The following is a 24,079-nucleotide window of genomic DNA, read 5'->3' as shown; positions in this document are numbered from 1 at the left end:
GTAACATTGCTGTTTAATGCTAATTTATAAGGAAAATTTTTAGTATGTTGGAGCTTTTCTCCCCGGGCCTCTGCTGAAAAAGGGCTTTTCAGCTCAGTCTGACAATCCCGGTTAACAAATGTAAAATAAAACAAATAATGAATAAATAAACTAAGTTTCACTATATTCCTGACTTTATCTAAGAGAGTTACTATTCTCTACTTACTTAATAGAGCAAGGCAGATGATGTGGTGAATGCTTCTTGTTGTCAGGCCCAAGACAGAATACAGTATGCCCTGTCTCACTAAGAGACTTCTCAAAATAATATCTAAAATATTACTTCTGAAATAACTTGCAGAATGACATCACTTCTGGTCATCTGACTTTTAGTTCCCATGCAAAACCCCCATTGCTGGAAGCTGGCGGGACTTAGTACCTACCAGTAAAAATACACACACAAAGCATTTTGCTCAGATCCTTGGCATGTGCTGGAAGTCATAAAACAATTGCATACCTCCACACTTCAAGAGTAGTAATCAGTTCACCCCAAAGAACACAGAAAGCTTTCTAGTACATAATTTGTGTCTCTGTCTGCATTGAAAGCTTTCTACATGGTCCACCTCATAAGTAAAGGTATCTCATCCAGGGACAAGGAGGTTATAACATCCTTGTATTCTTCCCTTATAAGGCCAATTATTGTGTACAATGCCCCCTTCTGCATGTACCTCGCAAAGCACATGCAGCAGCTGGAGAGACCACAGAAGTTTCTCACCAGGAAAATCAAGGGCCTCAAACATTTACCCTACACAGATAGGCTAAAAGCCCTGTCCCTCTACTCAGTCTCATACAGACTTTTCAGAGGTGACCTCTGTCTGGCATACAAAGCAATCTCAGACCCCGCCTTGATGGGACTGCTACATATCCACAAGTCAAGCTCCACTCGAGTAACCCACAAGCATGACCTCAACCTGGTCTGTGACATTAATAGGACTTGTTGGGGGACAGATTTGTGTCCAAGAGACTCCCCATCTGTGGAACAGACTGCCTTAATACGTCAAGCAGATTACCTCATTATCCCTTTTAAAGTACAACCTGGATAACTGGATGGGAAACAAAATACACCCCTGGGATTCCACCTGTGTCTCTGCTGGACAGGGTCTTTGGGCGCTGACTTGTCTAAACATGGGCTAAACTTTTGGCTAGGCTTATAAGGGCCTCAGGGCCAGTAGCGTAGTAACTTCCTATGATCCTAAACCCTACTAAGGGAAATTTGTAGCTGGAATACCTTGCATTGGGTTAAAAACAGTGCAGCTGCAATGCGTGATGTGCAAACAAGCTTAAACCAACTCAAATGTGGGGTTTAAATACCACAAAAATAGAAGATTCTAGTAACATAGAAATCTATCCAATCCTGCTAGCCCCTGCTTTCTTTACCAATCAGCCTGTGGCTGACAAGGTCCAGGCAGCCCTCTACTCTCACTAACAGAAAAGATAGGCCCTACCAATACAAGATGGTTGCCAGAAACACAGAAGGCAAACACAAGATGGCTGCCAGAAACACAGAAGGCAAAAACAAACAGCTCTGGATGCAGCAAACCTGTATTCAGACTGTGTTACTCAATTTAAGGGCTAAGAGCACCATAAAACTCACAAAAAGCAGAGATTAATCACTTACAGACAAAAACAGAACTGACAGTATGAAAAAAATAGGTTACACAGTAATGAAATGCAGTAAAATGGAGTTAGACAGTAATGAATTGCAGTAGATAGCAATGAAATACAGTTAAAGACTAATGAAATGCAGTTAATCAGTAAATTGCTTTATAACAGTGCAAATGTGATAAATTAGCTCACAATCACTTCAGTAAAAAACAACTCAAATAAAGCAACTATTCAGTAAAATACTGTCATCAGTTTAATCAGGCTAACGACAAGCAGTAACAAATGAAGGAAAGTGGTACAGAGGAGGGTGCAAAAAGGAAATGCTAGCACGTACAGTAGGAGAAACAGGGGACAGAGTAAGCAGTTAATGAAGATGAGAAATGGTACAAAGAAAGACAAGGTGGAGGATGCTCTGGATTAAAGGAGAGCAGGCAGTATGGTGAAATGAAGTCATAACTTAGAGACAGAATAATTATAGCAGGTTATGTTTGTCAGTGGCTGGTAGCTTTCGAGTGTCACTAACTATATAAACAGAACTGCACTTTCCTTTTTTTTGTAACTTAGTATGTTTGGAACATTATGGTAACTACTTGCATGTAGTTTCTGGAGACTTCCCCTGAAATTAATTTAGTGAGATAGTTAACAGACATTTCTGGGTTGTCAGTGTCACTACAAATAATGAGCATCTTTAATAGCCACAAATATTCTGGAACCTTGTGACTAAAGCTGGAGCAGCTTAATTTTCAAAATTATCTTTGTTGCCCCTTTCTGGCAGCAATACTTCATTATTGGTAATAAAAGACACTTTAATTGTGTAACTATTTCCTCCATTGTCGTGTTATTACCCTTATCACAGTTCAGATGTATTCACTACCCCCTCTAAAGGGTTCAGCTCTTTCTAACCACAATAAACCCCTGATGACATCTATACTTTTGTACCCACTGCTTATTCCATTTTATTAATATTTTCCTTTCATTACATTTATGTACATTTTCTGTTAGGTTAATAAAACTTCATTGACATTATGAAAATTCAAAGTGTCAAAAAAGCTTTCTTGCTACTCTTGTCCTTATATAGGTTTCAAAATTAGGAACAGTTGAAAGATATGTACCTGTCTTTTCTTGTTTGTCATTCCTGACCTCATGATTAGACCAGTTTTTTACATTTAGGATATCAATTTTATTTATGTTACTATCTGCTGACCTCAATAGTCATTCAAAAATATAAAATAAAATAAATAATTATTCTTATATCTTTGAAACACCTGAATATCTCACACTTGTGTTACCCCCCAGTTCGTAAGTATAACAGCAAAACTTGATACTGTACACTGGGTTATGGACCCATGTATGCTCTGACTATATAAACAGGAGTCCCAGAAGATCAAATTCCTGCTGCACAACTATCCTTCACTAATCTGTGACAATTATGACAGATTAAAGGCCATAAACACACTCATTTATTTGCACATCATGAGGTAGATAGTAAAGAAGGAATCCAAGAGCTGGTCTTTCCTCTGACGCAGTCAGCTTTTTTAAAAGTTTTAAATGCAATCCACTTGCAAAGTTAATTTTATTACATGATGCACCATTATTTAAAGAAAGACTCTCCATTTAACATTCGACATTATCTGCCTCTTTAGGATATATTTTAACAAAGGTATATAAAACATTCTTAGGACATATCTGCAATACTGTTTACACAATATAAAATACCAAGTGGAGACACATACAGATTAGAAGTTTCACTGCCTTGTTAAATGAATGCTGTGAAAGTTTAGAATTAACTAAAGTAAAAATCAACAAATCTAGAAAGTAAAACTCCCACAATACAGCTCAGGATAATTATTTTTATTGAACTTCAGTGAAATACGTATTCCAAGGTATCCATAGTGAAAACACAGGTGTAGAATATGTCTTTAGAACAGTTCACTATACTGCTGGATTCCTATCAGATTTTGCTTGCTCAATCCATCCATTATTTTACATTCATGTTATTTGTAAAAGAAAATGCAATCAATATCTTACTTTTATGTGACTGGTTAATTTAAAAGAAGATGAAGTAGACGATTAAAGGTTAAATAAAAGCTAATTAAAAATATTTTTATATAGGGTGTTTTCCCAAAGAACTGTGTTTGTGATCCCACACTGATATCCCTTACTATGAAGTCCCCATGACCTACAGGATTAGGGATATGTGAGCCTTGAGAACAGTAGTGTCCAGGCAGACAGGGTCCTTCTGGAACGGTTGCACCCACTCTGCTGCAAAACATTCCCATTTCACAGAGCTGACAGGAATCTAAACCACTGGATCCAAGTGCTGATAAATAAGAACCCTAGACAGAGATAGAAAACAGAAAAGTCATCAAAGCATAACAGCAAAAACAGTAAAAATTATAACAACAAGTTCTGCAATTTACAATGTCTAGTTTTACACATTTTGCTAGCCTATTTTTAAACTTCCATTTCTGTTTGGCATGATATCCTTTTACAGACAAAATAAACTGTATGTGGTTTTCAATAATCAAATGCAAGACCTTTTTTTATAATATTTGTTTCCATTTTTAACCAATAGTGGCATGTTATTATGTTGCTTGCGCATACAACACATTGTAGAAAGGGATTGCCTTTTGCTTCATGAAGTAGTTTGCAAAAATGTAGGTAACAAAATAAATTAGGGATCTGATGTCATTCATTCAACTGATGGATTCAGATCTGAGACTCGGATTTCACTTGGCCGCTTCTACCAGATCATCAAATCCAAGCACTCTCAAACTCCTCCCTTTATCCACAATGCCTCGCCAACCTAACATACCTCAGATCTCATTTGCTGACATGATTTCAGATGTGGATTGCACTGATCTTGAGTGTATTAGAGTTGTTATAGTCTGTTTGTCGTGAGTTAGCATTTACTTTTAACTTCTATAGCATCTTATACTCCTACGCCCCACCCATAATCGTTTGAACTAATTTCAGCTGATTTCTGCTCCCTTTGTAACCACTGTTTTTGATACCCTCTTAAAGTACCATCATTGGTACTTCTCCTGTTTCATTACTTGTTTGAGTATTTCTTTCTACCATTGTTGGTAGTGTTCCTCTTCTTTCTTGCTTTCTAAAAAGAAAAAAAAAAACAAAAAAATGTTCTATCCTTAGTGTTTGTATTTTTTTCTTCTTCTAGCTTCTGTATTGTTGTTGCTTGTGGCATATCATGGCTGACAAGCCTATAGGTTCAAAAAGTGCATTACCTGTGGGCATAAGCTTCTCAACTCAGACAGCCACTGGGAATGCATGTACTGCCTAGGCCCCGCTCATTTAGAAGTGGATTGTTCAATCTACTCTGGTTTTAATTCCCAAGCTTTAACCATTCAGAAGAACAAGTTAGTTTTAAGAGGCTTTCTTCCTCATCTACTTCCTCAGTTGCTGGGGCTCAAACACCTACCAAAATGTCTGACAAGAATAAGTCAGAGTCAATTTCCAAGGAAAAGGAGTCCCATAAGAAGTCTTCTGACCATTCTTCCATGTTGACTCCTTCATCTTCACAAGTGCGTAAGAGGTTGGATCCATCTGTCTCGGATCTGACCATTTTGAAATCTAGATCTCCTTGGATCTGTACTCCTCCACTCATATTGGATCAAGCTGCATCATGCCTCCCTTCTCCTTTCCTGGCGGGATCTCCATGAAGACACTTCAGACATCTGTCTACCATTTCATCCCTTAGATCATCCAGAAGCCTTTCAGAAGCTGATGTGGATAGGATGATGTGGAATCTTTTCAGAGCGCAGATTCAGATGAGGACTTTACTTGGTCTGACTCCCACCTGAACAGTGAGCCATCCCTTGTCCACATCCCCCTTGGTATCTTCTTCTCTGATCCAGCCCACTGTTTCAAAGCCCTCGGATCCAAGATCTCTGGGGGTGTCTTCACTAGATCTGAAGACAATCTATTCTTCAACTCTGATGGTTTTCCTGAACCAAACAGTAACCAGATTTTCAGAGCCATAAGACTCTCTGAGCTGAGTCACCAGTGCCAGGTCGAGGGAGTTGCAGTCTACTCTGAAGCTTTTGGAGAAGTCTCCTTCCCTTGGGGCTCTGGCATTGGATAGGTTGTGTCTGACTCCCTCCTCTGGTGGAGTGCTGGTGGGGTTGCAGGAGCCAGCAGTTCAAGTGTTCCACCCAGTCAGAAGGAAGCAGTGTCACTAGAAATAAAAAAGCTGCTAGAAAAGAGAGTCATCCAGGAGTCCTCCCAGATCAGAGAGGATCTGGAACTTATTCAGAATTCTTCTTAGTGCTAAAAAAGGCAGGGGACTTGAGACCAATTCTAGATCTCATGAAAGTGAAACAGTTTGTACAGTATTAAGAGTTTCGGATGGTCGCAGTTCAGTCCATTTTGCCTGTGCTGCAATAGGACGATTGGATGTGCTTGACAGATCTTCAGGATGCATACTATCACATCAATATGAATAGGTGCTCCAGAAGATACTTACTGTTCTGGCTGGGAACCAGTTACCAGTTCAGAGTGCTGCCCTTTGGTCTCTCCACAGTCCACAGGGTGTTCACCAAATGCATGGCAGTGGTAGCAGCTCACTTGAGACTACTGAGATTCTGAGTGTATGCACATCTAGACAACAGACTCCTAACTGCCCCAACCAGCCATCAACTTCTATATGCAAGGGAGTACTTGCTCCAGTTGTGTGTTCATCTGGGAATCATTGTCAATTACAACAAATCTCAGCTGACACCTTACCAGAGTCTGGAGTTCATAGATGCTCATCTGGACACAGTCAGATAGCCTCTCTTCCCTCTACTCAAATACAGACACTGAGGTTCCAAGTTAAGAAAGTGATTCAAAGTTCTTCTCTTCCAGCCCGATTAATCTTACAAGCCATGGGATGCATGGCAGCAGCTATCGCCCTTGTTCCTGTGGCCAAGTTTCACATGCATATTCTTCAATGGACCCTTTCTGTCCAGTGGTGCCTTCATCAACACCCATTAACTGCTCCAGTCAGGATTACTCAAGCATGCAAAAAATATCTTTTTTGGTGGATTCATTCAAACTAGCTCTGCAAAGGCAGTCTGTTCTCCTATGCGCAGGGCCATGATGATCATGGATGCCTCCCAGTTGAGGTGGAGAAGCATTACTTGTGAAGGACAGTCCAAGGTATGTGGTCCCCCCAAGATGCCTAGCTGCATATCAATGTTTTGGAGATGAGAGCAGTCCTTTTACCATTGCAGGCCTTTCAAGACATTCTCCCATCTGGGACTATTGCCATTCAGGTGGACAATATGTCAGTGGTCTGGTACATCAACAAATAGGAAGGAACCAAATCTTACCCACTTTGTCAAGTAGCGATGAGAGTGTAGCAATATGCTATCTCTTTTGGTCACTTTCTCATAGCAATGCACATCCAGGGAAAATCCAGTGTGATTACAGACAAAGTAAGCAGGTCCATTCTGATGCCTCATGAGTGGTATCTCAATGTCATAGGGGCAGAGAGGATTTTGCGTCGATGGGGCCAGCCATGCTGCAATCTGTTTGTCGCTCCACTGAACCACAAATGCCGCAGGTTCTTTGCCCTGATCCCCCCATGACTGGCCCTCCAGTCTTTTTTATGCTTACCTGCCGTTACCTCTCATACCCAAATTTCTACAGAAAGCATTCCGGTTGAAGAGCACAGTTATCCTATTTGCACCCTTCTGGTCTCATTGCATCTGGTTCCCCTTCCTCTGGCCTCACCTTCTACATCCACCCTAGATACTGGCACCCACTCCAAACCTCCTGTCTCACCTGACAGGTAAGACTCATCCGGACTTAACAGGTCTCAAGCTGACTGCATGGTTTCTCCAGTTCCATTGATTGCTAGACAGTCCAAACTCTCCTCCCCAGTATGTCATATCTTGTTATCTTCTCAAAAAGCTTCTGCTAGGAAGGCTTATTAAAGTAAATGGAAGAGATTTTTTGCAAGGACCTGGATCCTTTTTCAACACCTAGGCCATCTATCTTTGATATTTTAGTTTCAATTTTTAATGAAGGTGCAAGTTTTTCTACTATTAAAGTGCAATTGGCTGTCATTTCAAATGTCCACCGGAGTGAAAATAACTCTACCTTAGCTTCTTCTAAACTATGTAAAGCCTTTCTTAAGGGAGCCTTTTTACTTAGACCCCGTTAAAGGATCTTGCTTCTGCCTGGGATTTGATTGTCATGCTTCAGACCTTGACACAAGTTCCTTCGAACCTTCAGCCAAAGCAGAACTAAACATTTTGACTTGGAAAACCATTTTTCTGGTTGTTATCACATCAGCTAGGTGAATATCTGAACTCCAGGCTCTGTCTTCTAAACCTCCTTACCTAGTTTTGCACAAAGACAGGGTGTCCTTGCAAACAAATCCATCTATCTTTCCTAAGGAAGTTTCTGAGTCCAACATAAACTAGGTCATTAATCCAACATTTTTCCTTCCTAACTTTTCAAATAAGGGAGAGTTTATACTTCACCTTTTGGATGTGCAACTTTGCTTTTATCATCACAGAATCAAAAACTTCAGGAAAGCTGACATATTTGTTTCCTTTTCTCCTAACAACTTGCGCAAACCAGTATCCAAAGTTACATTGGCCAAATAGTTGACAATGTATTTCCTTTGTTTATGGTAAAAATGTTTTTTCTTGCCCAAGCCTTCTACAGCTCATTCCATGAGGTCTATAGCAGTTTCTTCAGCCTTTGATCAAGGGTTTCCTTGGATGACATTTGTACAGCTGCAACTTGGACTAAATCTCACACCTTTATTGTTCATTACAAATTAGATTTCATTTGATTTTCAGGAACAGAACAGTCTTTGGCTCTGCAATACTCCAGAATATCCTTTCATGAGCCCCCCCCCCCCCCCCCCCCCGAGGTTACAGTAGCCTGGGACTCTGCCTCATCAGTTAAGGAATTAATAAAAAGGACAACATCAGATAAAAGTTATGTACTAACCATAACATTCCACCTGTGTTGTCCATTTTCATTCTTCCTCAGCTTTGTGCCCACTTGCCCCCTTTCTTTTGCTTCTAGAAAGACCTAAGAGTTGTACATGTGCCTTGTTTGAGCTGCAGCTTCCTTTTTCCTTTCTTGATTTCACTTGGCCGCTTCTACCAGATCATCAAATCCAAGCACTCTCAAACTCCTCCCTTTATCCACAATGCCTCGCCAACCTAACATACCTCAGATCTCATTTGCTGACATGATTTCAGATGTGGATTGCACTGATCTTGAGTGTATTAGAGTTGTTATAGTCTGTTTGTCGTGAGTTAGCATTTACTTTTAACTTCTATAGCATCTTATACTCCTACGCCCCACCCATAATCGTTTGAACTAATTTCAGCTGATTTCTGCTCCCTTTGTAACCACTGTTTTTGATACCCTCTTAAAGTACCATCATTGGTACTTCTCCTGTTTCATTACTTGTTTGAGTATTTCTTTCTACCATTGTTGGTAGTGTTCCTCTTCTTTCTTGCTTTCTAAAAAGAAAAAAAACAAAAAAATGTTCTATCCTTAGTGTTTGTATTTTTTTCTTCTAGCTTCTGTATTGTTGTTGCTTGTGGCATATCATGGCTGACAAGCCTATAGGTTCAAAAAGTGCATTACCTGTGGGCATAAGCTTCCCAACTCAGACAGCCACTGGGAATGCATGTACTGCCTAGGCCCCGCTCATTTAGAAGTGGATTGTTCAATCTACTCTGGTTTTAATTCCCAAGCTTTAACCATTCAGAAGAACAAGTTAGTTTTAAGAGGCTTTCTTCCTCATCTACTTCCTCAGTTGCTGGGGCTCAAACACCTACCAAAATGTCTGACAAGAATAAGTCAGAGTCAATTTCCAAGGAAAAGGAGTCCCATAAGAAGTCTCCTGACCATTCTTCCATGTTGACTCCTTCATCTTCATAAGTGCGTAAGAGGTTGGATCCATCTGTCTCGGATCTGACCATTTTGAAATCTAGATCTCCGTGGATCTGTACTCCTCCACTCCTATTGGATCAAGCTGCATCATGCCTCCCTTCTCCTTTCCTGGCGGGATCTCCATGAAGACACTTCAGACATCTGTCTACCATTTCATCCCTTAGATCATCCAGAAGCCTTTCAGAAGCTGATGTGGATAGGATGATGCAGAATATTTTCAGAGCGCAGATTCAGATGAGGATTTTACCTGGTCTGACTCCCACCTGAACAGTGAGCCATCCCTTGTCCACATCCCCCTTGGTATCTTCTTCTCTGATCCAACCCACTGTTTCAAAGCCCTCGGATCCAAGATCTCTGGGGGTGTCTTCACTAGATCTGAAGACGATCTATTCTTCAACTCTGATGGTTTTCCTGAACCAAACAGTAACCAGATTTTCAGAGCCATAAGACTCTCTGAGCTGAGTCACCAGTGCCAGGTCGAGGGAGTTGCAGTCTACTCTGAAGCTTTTGGAGAAGTCTCCTTCCCTTGGGGCTCTGGCATTGGATAGGTTGTGTCTGACTCCCTCCTCAGGTGGAGTGCTGGTGGGGTTGCAGGAGCCAGCAGTTTAAGTGTTCCACCCAGTCAGAAGGAAGCAGTGTCACTAGAAATAAAAAAGTTGCTAGAAAAGAGAGTCATCCAGGAGTCCCCCCAGATCAGAGAGGATCTGGAACTTATTCAGAATTCTTCTTAGTGCTAAAAAAGGCAGGGGACTTGAGACCAATTCTAGATCTCACGAAAGTGAAACAGTTTGTACAGTATTAAGAGTTTCGGATGGTCACAGTTCAGTCCATTTTGCCTGTGCTGCAAAAGGACGATTGGATGTGCTTGACAGATCTTCAGGATGCATACTATCACATCAATATGAATAGGTGCTCCAGAAGATACTTACTGTTCTGGCTGGGAACCAGTTACCAGTTCAGAGTGCTGCCCTTTGGTCTCTCCACAGTCCACAGGGTGTTCACCAAATGCATGGCAGTAGTAGCAGCTCACTTGAGACTACTGAGATTCTGAGTGTATGCACATCTAGACAACAGACTCCTAACTGCCCCAACCAGCCATCAACTTCTATATGCAAGGGAGTACTTGCTCCAGTTGTGTGTTCATCTGGGAATCATTGTCAATTACAACAAATCTCAGCTGACACCTTACCAGAGTCTGGAGTTCATAGATGCTCATCTGGACACAGTCAGATAGCCTCTCTTCCCTCTACTCAAATACAGACACTGAGGTTCCAAGTTAAGAAAGTGATTCAAAGTTCTTCTCTTCCAGCCCGATTAATCTTACAAGCCATGGGATGCATGGCAGCAGCTATCACCCTTGTTCCTGTGGCCAAGTTTCACATGCATATTCTTCAATGAGCTGCAGCTTCCTTTTTCCTTTCTATCTTTGCCAACTTCTATAAAAGATTTTCTGTTTATATCTAGGGGCAACAAACTCAATCTGAGGTATGTTAGGTTGGCGGGTCATTATGGATAAAGGGATGTGCTCGAGAGTTGTTGGATCCAATAATCTGGTAGAAGCCACAATAAAACAAAAAATTAACTAACAAACTGAAAATCAAAATAAAAAAGCTGGAAGGAAAACACAACCTCAAATTTATTAATAAGACATTCAACAGTAAGCTCTTTTGTCTCTAAACAGTCTGATGAAGTCTTATATTTAGAGACAAAAGTGCTTACTGTTGAATGTCTTATTAATAAATCTGGTAGAAGTGGCCGAGTCTGATCAGAGTCTCAGATCCAAACCCATCAGTTGAGGAAGCATGAAAATGAACAACATGGATGGAACATTATGGTGAGTTCATAACTGTTTTTCTACAATAACTGAATACTCTCAGTGATGCCCAAAGGAGCAGTATACTCAACATTACCCAACTTAAAAGGCTTTCCAGGGCTCCTGTCTTATAAGGATTTTTATTTGCAGTCTAAAGTAATGTTCTGGAAATTAGAATTATTTAGCAATACAGCACATTGCTTTAAGCTAACCATAGGAGTATCATCATAAATTTACCCCGGGTCTACCACCTATGCACTATTAGAAAGAGGAGGCTGGTAAATACTCGATCACCCATACCCAAGCTATATCCCAATAAAATGACGGGTATCAGAACCTACCAGATACATTTGGGAAGCATGATTAGGCTTAAAAAGGCCCTACAGGGTCATTTGACTAAAAATGACTTGTGAACCTAAATACACAGAGACTGCTGCATTGCCTTCTGAAGTGCAGTTGGGGGAAAGAAGTTGAAAAAACAAAAAGGTTTAACACACCCAAGGAAATACTCTCCAAGACCTAACTCCCTCTAACATGAATAGCATTACTTTTTTAGCAATGTAAGTCAAAGTACTTTGAAACCAGATACAAATGGGGTAAAAAGACTTTTCATTTTAGCAGTGATTTGCTGCCCACAGTGATCCAAGTCCATCCCTCTCCCCTTATCAGTGGTGGATAACTGCATAATCCTGATAAGGTGTACATATCTGGTTTCTGCAAAGTAAACTACATTTGCTTGGGCTAATGGAAAAAACAAAAATTCTAAAAAATACGTCTGGTACCACCACGGCTCTTCAATTTATAGTCTTTTATTCATCAGAGAGATTAAAACAGTTAGCGCTTTTGGGTTACTTCCAAACCCTTCTTCAGACATATCTAATAACATTGCTTAACAGTTTAAATAGCAAAAAAGGCGCCAGAAATCTATTCACATTTCTTTAACCATATCATGTTTTACCACTAGATAGTGGTATCTGCTTATTTATTATTCCAGTGGCTTAATTTTATTGCATATATACATAAATTAAAAAAACATGATATGAAAGATATTGTATCTAATAAAATATAATATGAACATTTTTTATATATTAATTCAATTAAATTTTAAAAATTATATACATTTCAGAACCAATTTCATGTAATCTGAATATAAATATTATTATTAGATATGCTTAAAAATACATTTAAACAGTGCTATTAAAAACAATAATCACAATACAGAATATAATCACAAATATATATATAATATAATAAAAATGGGGATTTCTCATTCACTTTAACATATATAGAGTGATTATTTCATAATTATATCTATTCAGTGTTTCAGAGGTCTGTCCTTTAAAAAGGGTTTCATAGAGACTCTTTCATTTAAGCCTTTGCCTCTATCCGATTGCATCCTGATTATCCACCCCAGACACGTACATCAGAACATAGTCAAAAATCAAGGAATGAGGATATGTAACTTGACTAGTGATGATGTTACATGTGAACAGACTCTACAACAATTGAGTAATGAATTTGTTACAAGGGGATATTCCATGCAAGAAACAGAGATATTGAAGGATTCAAGAATGATAGACAGGAGAGGGAAAGGAAGACCATACTATGGAAATAAAAATATGCATACCACAATATCAATTCAGAAAGATAGGCAAGAGACAGATACACAAATAAGATTGAATATACCATATTCTAATAACAACATAGATGTGAATAAGGTTATTAATAAAAATTGGGCTATTTTAACTACTAATGAAGAAATATGTACCATCGTGGGCCAACGACCAAGATATGGCTACAGTAATAGCAAATCTCTAAAAAGGCTATTATGCTATAAAGAGACCAAAGGAAATAAAATGACATCAGATAGACAAGGAACTTTTCCTTGCAGAAACTGTAACCAATGTTCATACATGCTAGGTTCGAATAACTGTATACATCCAGATAATGGTAGGATATATACCTTTAGGCACTATGCGGATTGTAAATCCAGGAATTTAATATATTTAGCTAGTTGTGTCGAATGTACTAGTTACTACATAGGCAAGACTAATCAAACTTTAAGAGAAAGGGTAAAAGAACACATCTATGCCATCAATAGGGAAGATGAGACCAATTCTTTAGCTAGACACATATTAGACCATGACTTAAGTCATAAATTTAAGTTCATGGTAATAGAGTTGGTCAATAAAAGTAAAAGACTTGGGAATATAAAGAATTATGCAGAGCAACAGGAAACAAAATGGATAATCAGGATTCAATCAGATAGAGGCAAGGGCTTAAATGAAAGAGTCTCTATTAAACCCTTTTTAAAGGACAGACCTCTGAAACACTGAATAGATATAATTATGAAATAATCACTCTATATATATTAAAGTGAATGAGAAATCCCCTTTTTATTATATTATATTATATATATATATATATATATATATATATATATATATTTGTGATTATATACTGTATTGTGATTATTGTTTTTAATAGCATTGTTTAAATGTATTTTTTAAGCATATCTAACAATAATATTTTTTTCAGATTACATGAAATTGGTTCTGAAATATATATGTTTTAAAATTTAATTGAATTAATATATAAAAACATTTTTTATATTATATTTTATTAGATACAATATCTTTCATATCATGTTTTTTAATTTATGTATATATGCAATAAAATTAAGCCATTGGAATAATAAATAAGCAGATACCACCATCTAGTGGTGAAACATGATTTGGTTAAAGAATTGTGAATATATTTTTGTCGCCTTTTTTGCTATTTAAACTGTTAAGCAATGTTATTGAATATGTCTGAAGAAGGGTTTGGAAGTAACCCGAAAGCGCTAACTGTTTTAATCTGTCTGATGAATAAAAGACTATAAATTGAAGAGCTGTGGTGGTACTAGACATATTTTTTAGAATTTTTGTATTTGTGCTTACGTTATTGGTACATTTGCCCTCAAAAACTGCTTTTGGATTTTACTAATGGAAAAAACAGTTTGTATTTGGAGTGCTGTTTGTAGCCACACAAGGTAGAAGAGGGGCAGTCTCATTATTTTGTCATTTTTCAGCGTACCAGTTTCCTTCTCAACTGTGTGGTACACAGTGCTATCTCAGCAGAAAGCAATATCTATTCAATCTTAAGCACATGCATTTGATTTTCTAAAATACCACTATAAGGTACATTCACTCCATTTTCTGATTCTCATTTTATACTATTGAGAGTGACTGGGTTGATGAAGCCTTTCCCACTTCTAAATAGGAATGAAGTAAGAAACCAGTTGTAAGTGTGCATGTGAACTCACATACAAGCAGACACACAGGCAATTCAGACAATCAGCATTTCACTTTCTGGCCTCTGTTTTACAAGAAGAACTGATGACCCTGATAAAGCCCACATATACAGAGGAAATGTGCTTCCAAACCAAAATGGATTCTGAGGCAGGTTATGGAAAGTACTTAAACTTCATAAACACCAAATCAATAAATGAATTCAGAAGGATAACATCTTTATAAAAATTCATTCATTGCTTTCTTCATTCAGACTTCTTTGGAATGCAGTTTAACAGTTCAACCACTATACAATTATAATATATTAGAATCACATGACTGAAGTTTGACACATATAACACAATAATGATTCAAACTTAAACTGATTTATTACAGTGCAATATTAAATACTAGCTAAAACATTTATAACACCATTTTATACTGTATTATTAATATACATGACTGCTTTTCAATTGTATGACAAAGGTGCTAAATATATATTTTTATGAAGGACATGCACTCTTCAATTAGAAGGCAATGCAAAAAAACAAAAAACAAAATAAAAACAAAGTAATTCCTTATCACAAGTTTAGATACTGGGGATCTTATTTTTTTGAAAAAAAAGTATACTGCAGTTCAGTAAACAGTGAATTGTTGAACTTGCTCTCATAACTTGTAAGAGTTTTTACAAGGGTACTCTCTCACTGCACCCCACACCTGTTGCATTAATACATGTACTAACTCAGTGATCACTGCACTGATCTGAAATACATCAACCCTGGACTTCAGTATATACTCTTTCATACATTGCTGTCAATGTATCAAGGATAAATCTCAACAAAATCATGAACTATCAGGGACACTTTTAAAATATTAGTGCTACTACCATGAGATATTGACAGAATAAGAGAATGTGGATTAATATACATTTTTAAAATTGAAAGTCTATAACTGTAATTATTGTCATTCTTTACTGAGTGTAACTTACCACCTTTTCTCCAAAATTCACCAGTTTTTAGGAGTGATTAAAATTGAAAAAAAAAATCACGGACAGTTAAGAGCTATGCATATATGCATTCTTGATTTCCCTGTTCCAGGGATTGCAGTTAAAAGTCCTCTGAATTTCAACCAGAAGGCCACAATCAGACAATGCAAGTTAGCAATGCTAATCACTGCACCACTGTGCTCATGCTTTCTATATGCAGTAAGAGACAAGAAGACATGATAGTGTTCATTGTTTCCTTATCAATTGCAACCCTGCAATGATTACAGCACTTGAATTTCATTTGTGCAATAAGAATGAATCAAGACATTGAGTTAGTCATTTACTGGTGCAAATGGGGCTTAATACTGAAAAGTGTACATAGTACTAAACCTGAGTGAATTGAAATAGGTTCTACTAAATGGGAAGCAGAAATGTCATGTGTCATAAACTTTGAATGGAATTTCAAGTGTATGCATTTTAATACAAATTCCTAACGATTACAATTAAAGGACTTTTTATGAGAGTTTAGTAGTTGTTGGCTCCTTGGCTAAATAACTAATGTGCATTAAGTCAAATACAAATTAGGAACTTATAAAATATACAGAAAAAAGCTAGCATGTCTCAGTTTAACATTTGCAAATTCACCCAACTCAGGCACTGTTTCAAGATAAGAATTTCAGTCATGACCCAAGTATAAATGAGTTTAAGCAAGTACACAGGCTTATGAAACTTGAGTTACAAATGAGATTATAACAAGAATGAATATTTGAAACTTTCATTAAGAGAAGAGGAAAAGTAGTTTATGATGGAACTAACATTTTATATGTGCAAAATAATTTTGTATTATATACAAGGAGGTAAGATAAAACTGGACAACTTTTATGTTATCTGGGCTAAGATGCTTTAAACAACTCTTCTTATAAACACCTTTATTTAATTTTCACTTAAGCAAACATACATAGGTTATTACTATGCTAGATGCCCTTGCAGTCCATTTTAAGTCTAGCCAGTTTCCCCTTTTGTGCTCAAAATAATCTATCCCATTTGGTTAGAGACTGGCCTTACCCATTCCATGGTCCATAATTATATATTACCCCTAATGAGAATAACTGGGATCATACCATAAATAATTTGAGCAGACTCATGCATGGGGGATAAAGCATGTAGGAGCTGCCTTTGTCCACTAGTAGTCCTGGGGTAAATGTTCTGTTTCCCATCCATATATCTAAGTTGCTCTTGAAGATGTGTAGGGATGAACTCTGCTTTATGTGCATGGGGAGTCTACTCCTCAGCAGTGGTATCCTTTGCGAAATATACCTGTCCCTGTTTAGACTGAGTATTTCTGATGCCATTTGACTTGATGAGGTGCATTAAATCCATCAGTAATGGATCAGTGGATACCTCGTATGCCAGACACAGGTCATCTCTTAACAGTCTGCAGGATACAGAGCATAGTGACAGGCTTTGAGTTGGTCCATGTAGGCCATGTTGTTTAGGCTTTGTATCCTTTTAGTAAGGTAACTCTGTGGGCATTCCAGTTAACAGAAAAACATTAACAGAAAAGAAAAAAACAATATAAACATTTTTTCCATTTACCTACATTTTACATCACATATCTTTTCCTTCTTTGTCACTATCATCAGTCCAACATTACATAAATGTATGAATTCCTGCCTTCCCCTAAACCTTACGTTTCCTTCTGAGCATTCCCATGTATGTTTTTTTCTATAATATTAATTTCTTTGTCTGACAAGAAGCCTGTGTAAACTAAGCACTACTGGGGATTCCCTGCTGGGTGAGGAAACCTATATATGTATATATTTTTTATGTGTGACTGATAGAGCTACTTTCTGATACCTGCTCCATTTTGTTTTCTGTTTTAAGAAATTTTCTTGGCCTGGTGTTTTTGTTCTATGTGAGGGATAGACACTTAAAACTAGGCTGGACATTTCACGTTTTTTTTTCCCATTGGTTAAATTGTACCTTGAGTGATACTTAAATACACAGTGAAATGCTGAGCCTTTGTCTTTGAAAAGATTTGAAGCCTAAACAAACTAAAGCACTGCTGCGTTTCCCACCCACTCTTCTCTTTGTTGATCTTCTTTTTAAACCTGGTGATTTTAAGCTGCCCACCCTACTGAAAATTGAGTAAAATAAGCTACTCCCTTTTTACACTGCTGTTGATATCCTGAAATATTTATTCACCTCTCCTTGTGCTTATATTGAAGAAGTGGATTTTGTCTCCCATTGTCTGTTCAATGTGATCTGACTGATTATCTAGCTACTGTAACTGTTGAATAAATTAGTGCATTTGTATGCTCTAGGAAACAATTGCCTTTACATCAAAAGAGGTCAGTGGATTTTCCATGCACTGGGAGGTAGCCTGGTCTGTTTAAGTTAGGGGAAACGCATGAGATTTCTGCATGTAGTTTTATTGGCTGGAGGGCTTATTAATCAGCTTATCTTGTTTTTTAGTGCCTTTATAAATTATGTACAATTGAGTGCCTCTTGGCTTATTTAATCAAAGTGAAGCACTTTTATTGAATAATCACACTTTAATAAGTTGTTTAAAGTACACTGCTATATCTATATCTTTGTTTGTTTGTGGTGACATTTCATATTGTGTAAGTTTGTGGTAGCATTTCACTTCGGACACTCCTTTACTGTGCTTTTGCATTGTAAGGACTGGGATTGTTCATCCCGTGGCAGTAGGTGTTTACCTGGTCTGTCTGAGCTGGGAAACGCACAAAAGGGCATTAGCTATTTTTTACACTTCTCTGTACTTACTTGTCTGATACCTAGATAACACAGACTAGATTCAGACCTGCTGAATCAAGCCTGTTATTGATACACTTGAGCAATAAACCAGCCATCTTATATTAAGAAGGGCTCCCCTGCACCCTTGTGGCAGAAGAGTGTGGGCCAGCCTTTTCTGAGCTGGAGATTGCTGGAGGAAGGTTCATTGTGTGCTTTCCTATTGCTAGATTAGCTTAAAAGTGTTTTAATTTCACCTGTATTTAAGCCTCGTGTTTGGGTGTTGCGGTGCACTGTACAACAGGGGTTAGCAATAGCCAGTATAGATGCAAACACCTTGAAACTCTATTTTGCCCTAGACATCTGTCAGTGGAACCCTCCCAAGCTTCCCTACTGCACTACGGGCACACCACTGAGCAACGTTGCCACACTTATCCCTAGTCTTCACTAAAGTAAGCACTTTTGTTAGTCCTAGCACAAAAACTGGTCAAAGTAGCCCACACCCTTCCCTAATAGGTTCATAGTAGTATATACAGTAAAAAAATCTGTTATAATGGACGGGCAGTTTCCCATCATTTCACTGGCCAGTCTGATTGTCATGGGCATCCTGAGGCAATGTAGTAATAGCCTCATGTGTATTGATAATGACTTACTCCTAAAACAAACAAATAACCTATGCAAGAGATGTAATTGCACTATGAAATTCGAATCAGTTTTGTCACATAACAACAAACCAGACATCAAACAGGCTGTCAGCACATGCACTTCACCCCTCACATAAAATGAGGTCACTTGCACATACTGCTATACAAATATAAACCACTACATATGATAACACATACACCAGTGTCTCAGCAAATAAACCCCTAAGGCAAAACACCTCAAAACCTAATGTCTTGGTCACAGGCGACTCCATAGTGAGACACACAGATGTCCCGCTTACTAGGCTGGACAAGGAGAAGGTCATGGTCAGCTGCCTGTCAGGTGCCAGGATCCATCAAATCACACATGCACTCAAGTCACTCAACAACAAGTACCATTATGACTCTGTCATAGTCTATGTCCATGTTGGGGTGAATGACTTGAGGCATGCCTCTCTGGACTATATGAAGATATAAATGACTGAACTCTCAGATTTTATGTCCCAGCCAGGTATGACCCTAGCCCTAGGCAGCATTCTGCCTTCACCCAGGATGATGCCACAATATAAACAAAAAGTGATCGACTTCAACAATTGGCTTAGCTTGTGGTGTCAGTCCAGAGGGAGCGAGTATCTGTCAGCTTGGGAAGACATGGTCGACAGGCCACACTGCATTGCCAGAGATGGTCTGCACCTGTCTCCTCTAGTCTTTTGCATACTGGTAAAGGTGCTTGTCTCCCCCATAGTGCCCTTATTTTTTTAGGCACTGTCAAAACAACATAATTTCCGATGTAACACAATCCAGTCAAGACAAACTCAGGGTTCTGTACTTAATGCTAGCAGTTTATACATGAAACTGCACTCCTCACCTTGGAAGAAGCTGATGTCTGTGCAGTCACTGAGACATGGTTCAAGGCCATGGAGAGCACCCCAACCATTTAAGGCTACAATGTCTTCCACATGTTCAGACCTCAAAATGAGCATGAATGAACCAAAGGTGGACATGTATCCATCTTCATTAAAGCCAAGTACACCTCAAGACTGGTCAAACAGTATGACTCTCTCAAACTACTCCATCTCCAATTAACTAGAGGCAAAATTCCTTATCACATCATTAATAACTATAGGTCCTCCACCATGAACCAAGAAAAGCATACCGCCTACCTGGACTTACTGAAATCACTCTCCATACAGCCCAACACCTTAGTCATGGGAGATTTCAACTACCCTTCCAACAGCTGGTTGACATACATGAGCACTGACATGCTCAAACAGAGGTTCCTGGACTTTGTCAGTACAAATGCTCTGGAACAGATAGTCTGCACCCCTACAAGGGGCTTAAATGTCCTAGACATAGTACTCACCAACATGAGGTGTCACTGCACTCCCCCCTGTGTGATGCCCTTCCTGATAAGGTCAGATCATAATTCAGTCTCATTCAGAGTAACTGTTGAACCTGTCACCAGTACAGGAGTAAAAAAACTAAAAAACTTTTCCAAAGCAAACTAAAGCCTGTTAAACAATGGTATAAAAAGTTGTATACCCTCTGTAGTCACAGACAACAATGACTTGTATAAATACTTGAGCAACTGTATAGACTCAGCTGCATAAATACTTGAGCAACTGTATAGACTCAGCTGTACCTGACTAGATTAAAACCAGGTCCTCCTGAAAAAGCAAGTCATCCTGTAGGACCTCAAATATAAACAGGTTATATAACATAAGGAATATAATGATGTCTAAGAACAAGAGGGAACTGACTCAGCAGAGGAAGAATTCCCTCCACAGCTTGAATAAGCAAATCAAAAATCTTGTGAAGTCCTTTAAAGCTAGTATTCTTTAACTACATCCATAATCTAAAAGGGGGTGCACAGCTATGTACCGAACTGGTTGTAGATGGTATCTCTCATACTATAATGGAGGCAATTGCCAACGTGCTGGCTGACAGATTTGGTGTAAAATTCACTCAGCCATGCTCCAAAGCATACCTGACACAAGTCCTCTGCTTAATATCTCTAGAAATCAGGTCATATCTGTGCTCTCCAAGGCCAAAAACGTGGCCACAATGAGACTAGATAAAATCCCAGATTGCTTATTAGGCAATCTAAAACAGGACCTAGTGGATCCAGTTGATGTCCTCTTTAATCATAGCCTGAGAACTGGCTTTGTTCCAGCCAAGTGGAGAACAGCACAGTAATCCCCTTGCACAAAGGGGGGCCATCAACTGACCCTGGGAGCTACAGACCCATAAGTTTAATTAGCCTCATCTGCAAGGCCATGGAAAGAATCATCATGGACCTTATCAATAAGGACATAGAAGATCTTCGCACTCTAGACCCAACCCAGTTTTGCTTTGTTAAGGGTAGATCATGTTTATTAAACCTAGTAGACTTCTTCGAGAAAGTCACCAAAGCCCTGGATGAAGGTAAGAATCCATACTGCCTATGTTGACTTAGCCAAGGCATTTGATACAATCCCCCACTCATGTAACATTGAGAAACTCTCCCAGCTAGGTATTAACCCTTACGTCACTAGATGAGTAGCCAGGTGGCTCACCAACATAACATACTGTCAAAGTTGGTCCACCTCTACCAGTAGACCTGTCACCAGTGGCATACCACAAGGATCTGTCTTGGGCCCTTTACTGTTTAGAATCTATTTCTCGGAAATCCAGGTTAAGTAGATGCCTTTGGCTTACCAAGTTCACTGACGATTGCAAATTGGGTGCAATCATTGAATTCCCCAACAATGTTAACATATTACAGAAGGGGCTAACACAGACAAATGACTGGTGCCAAATACAAGGTCTAAAACTAAATGCAAAAAAGTGCATTATTATCCCCTCAGGCTTAGTGGAATTCTCTGCTACTTACAATGTTGACAGCAACCCCCCCCCCCACACACACACACACACACCTTCCAAGTTCAAACCCAGTGGTGGAGATCTGGGAACACAGGTAGATAGCAATGTGAACTTTGACCACCAAGTTTTCACAGTGGTAAGGTGAGCCTTCTACATTGTGCATCTCATAAGTAAGGGCATCTCATCCAGGTCTAAGGATGTTATAACTCCACTGTAGTTGATCCTGATCAGACCATTAATAGACAGCAATGCTCCCTTCTGCATGTAACTAACCAGACACCTGCAGCAGCTGGAGAGATCATAGAGATTTCTCACCAGGAAAATACAGGGCTTTCAGCTATGACTTATGTGGCTAGACTGAAAACCTTGTCACTGTAGCCTGTATCATATAGGCTGCTGAGAATCGACCTGTGCCTGGCCTACAGAGCAGTCTCTGACCCTGCCCTTATAAATATGCTGCACATCCGCATGTCAAATGGCACAAGAGTCTCTCACTCTAGGGATCTTAACCTAGCCTGTGACGTTACCAGAGCATGCTGGAGAGACAGATATATTTCTTAGAGGTTGTATCTGCTCTGGAATAAATTTCCAATTCATGTGAAGCAGAGTTCCTCACTGACCATATTCAAGCGCAATCTGGACAAATGGATGGAAGACCACAAATTCACCCTAGGGGTGGCATCCATGTCCCTCACAGACAGTGATTGTATGTGTTTATCATAGACTCTCCCTGCTGATTACATCCAAATAACCAAGGACAATTGAGGCAACTTGGGATTAACATCACTCTGTTTGTAGGGGCTCTAGGGCTGCTAGCCTAGTAACCTCCTATGAACCTATGAATACTTCAAATACTGTTTGAGTAGACTTTGATTTCCATTTTCTAGTAACTGCTTTTTTTGGTAGCCAATAGAATGAAACTTAAGAAGGCCTTACTATGTCTAGGCAATTCAAATCTTGGTTTCCAGCTCAAAAATCATTTCCTTAGTTACAGCCATTTGCTCACCCAATATTTTTGACAGACTACTCTGTAGTGAGATTTTAAAATCTGCCAGTGCATTACACTTTCAAAACATATGATTTTATGTTGTCCTATCTTGCCTTCATTCTTGCTGGTTGGGTTCGGAGCCGAACCTCTGCTCCAACTCAGCCGTATACCAAAGCTAGAGAGCTTTTACTGGCTTGAGGCTACAACCTATCCCATGATGCTTAGCAGCTGTTCCCCAGATCTCGTTTGCCGGTTGAAGCATCAGGATTGTCTTCGCTGGCTCAGGCTAGTAATTACCTTTATTATACATCCTTTTACTATATTTTGTTTCACAAAAACTTCTATTAGAGTCTACTATATCTTTCCAGTCCACGTAGAGTGCTCGTGTGTGTATGTTGTTTTATTACTTGGGTGTGTCTTTGGCTGTTTTCTTTGGGCCCTTATTTTTTGGGTCTATATTAGAACATCGAAGTTTCAAAACTTCGAATGTTCTAATATTGACCTCTATTCAGCGAAATCTGAAAATATCGAACATACAGAACAGCAAATTTTTTCCTAGAGAAAAAATTTGTTGTTTCAAAACACATGCACAAACACAAGCACAAATAGCAATCCACACACATACACCTAAAATCTTGCAACTAACCCTACACTAAACTATACACACACCACTAACTATCCACGTACCTTAACCCAAACCCTAACCCTATGGTCCGTCACTATCGCACACTCACCTCACCCATGCCCTAACCCTAACTCACCTGCCCCGCCCTAGCCATCATGTCCACACAATCGCACACTTACCTAACTCGCGCCCTAACCCTAACTCACCTAACCCGCCCTAACCCTCACGTCCACACAATTGCACACATACCTAACCCGCGCCCTAACACTAACTCACCTAGCCCGCCCTAACCCTCACGTCTACACAATCGCACACATACCTAACCCGCACCCTAACCCTAACTAACCTAACCCGCACTCAATCGCACACTTTCCTGAACCCGACCTGCAACTTTACACCACAGCGCTGAAAATACCGAAGCAACAGAAATGGACAACTGAATTCTTTCCCTAGGAAAAAATTTGGTTTTCTGTTGCTTCGATATTTTCAGCTATCGCTGAATAGGGGTCGATATTTAGAACATTCAAAGTTTTGAAACTTCGATGTTCTAATATAGACCAGTCTCCTTGGGTTGG

The 24,079-nt window shown here is 39.1% G+C and overlaps 1 protein-coding gene across 1 annotated transcript in view; it reads right to left on the bottom strand.

Moving 5' to 3' along the window:
- Window positions 1–3,478: 3,478 nt before the first annotated feature.
- The window catches only part of LOC122809546 (neurogenic locus notch homolog protein 1-like), a 2,715,638-nt gene continuing 2,695,037 nt past the window's right edge, over window positions 3,479–24,079 (bottom strand). The window contains exon 22 of the mRNA XM_044081127.1: window positions 3,479–3,977. Within this exon, the coding sequence (XP_043937062.1) occupies window positions 3,684–3,977 (294 nt within the window). The 3' untranslated portion in view covers window positions 3,479–3,683. The remainder of the gene's footprint in view (window positions 3,978–24,079) is intronic.

This window comes from Protopterus annectens, chromosome 8.part0 (assembly GCF_019279795.1).
Source record: "Protopterus annectens isolate FY-2018-M chromosome 8.part0, PAN1.0, whole genome shotgun sequence".
Taxonomy (NCBI): Eukaryota; Metazoa; Chordata; order Ceratodontiformes; family Protopteridae; genus Protopterus; species Protopterus annectens.
This window is presented reverse-complemented; position numbering and strand designations above follow the sequence as displayed.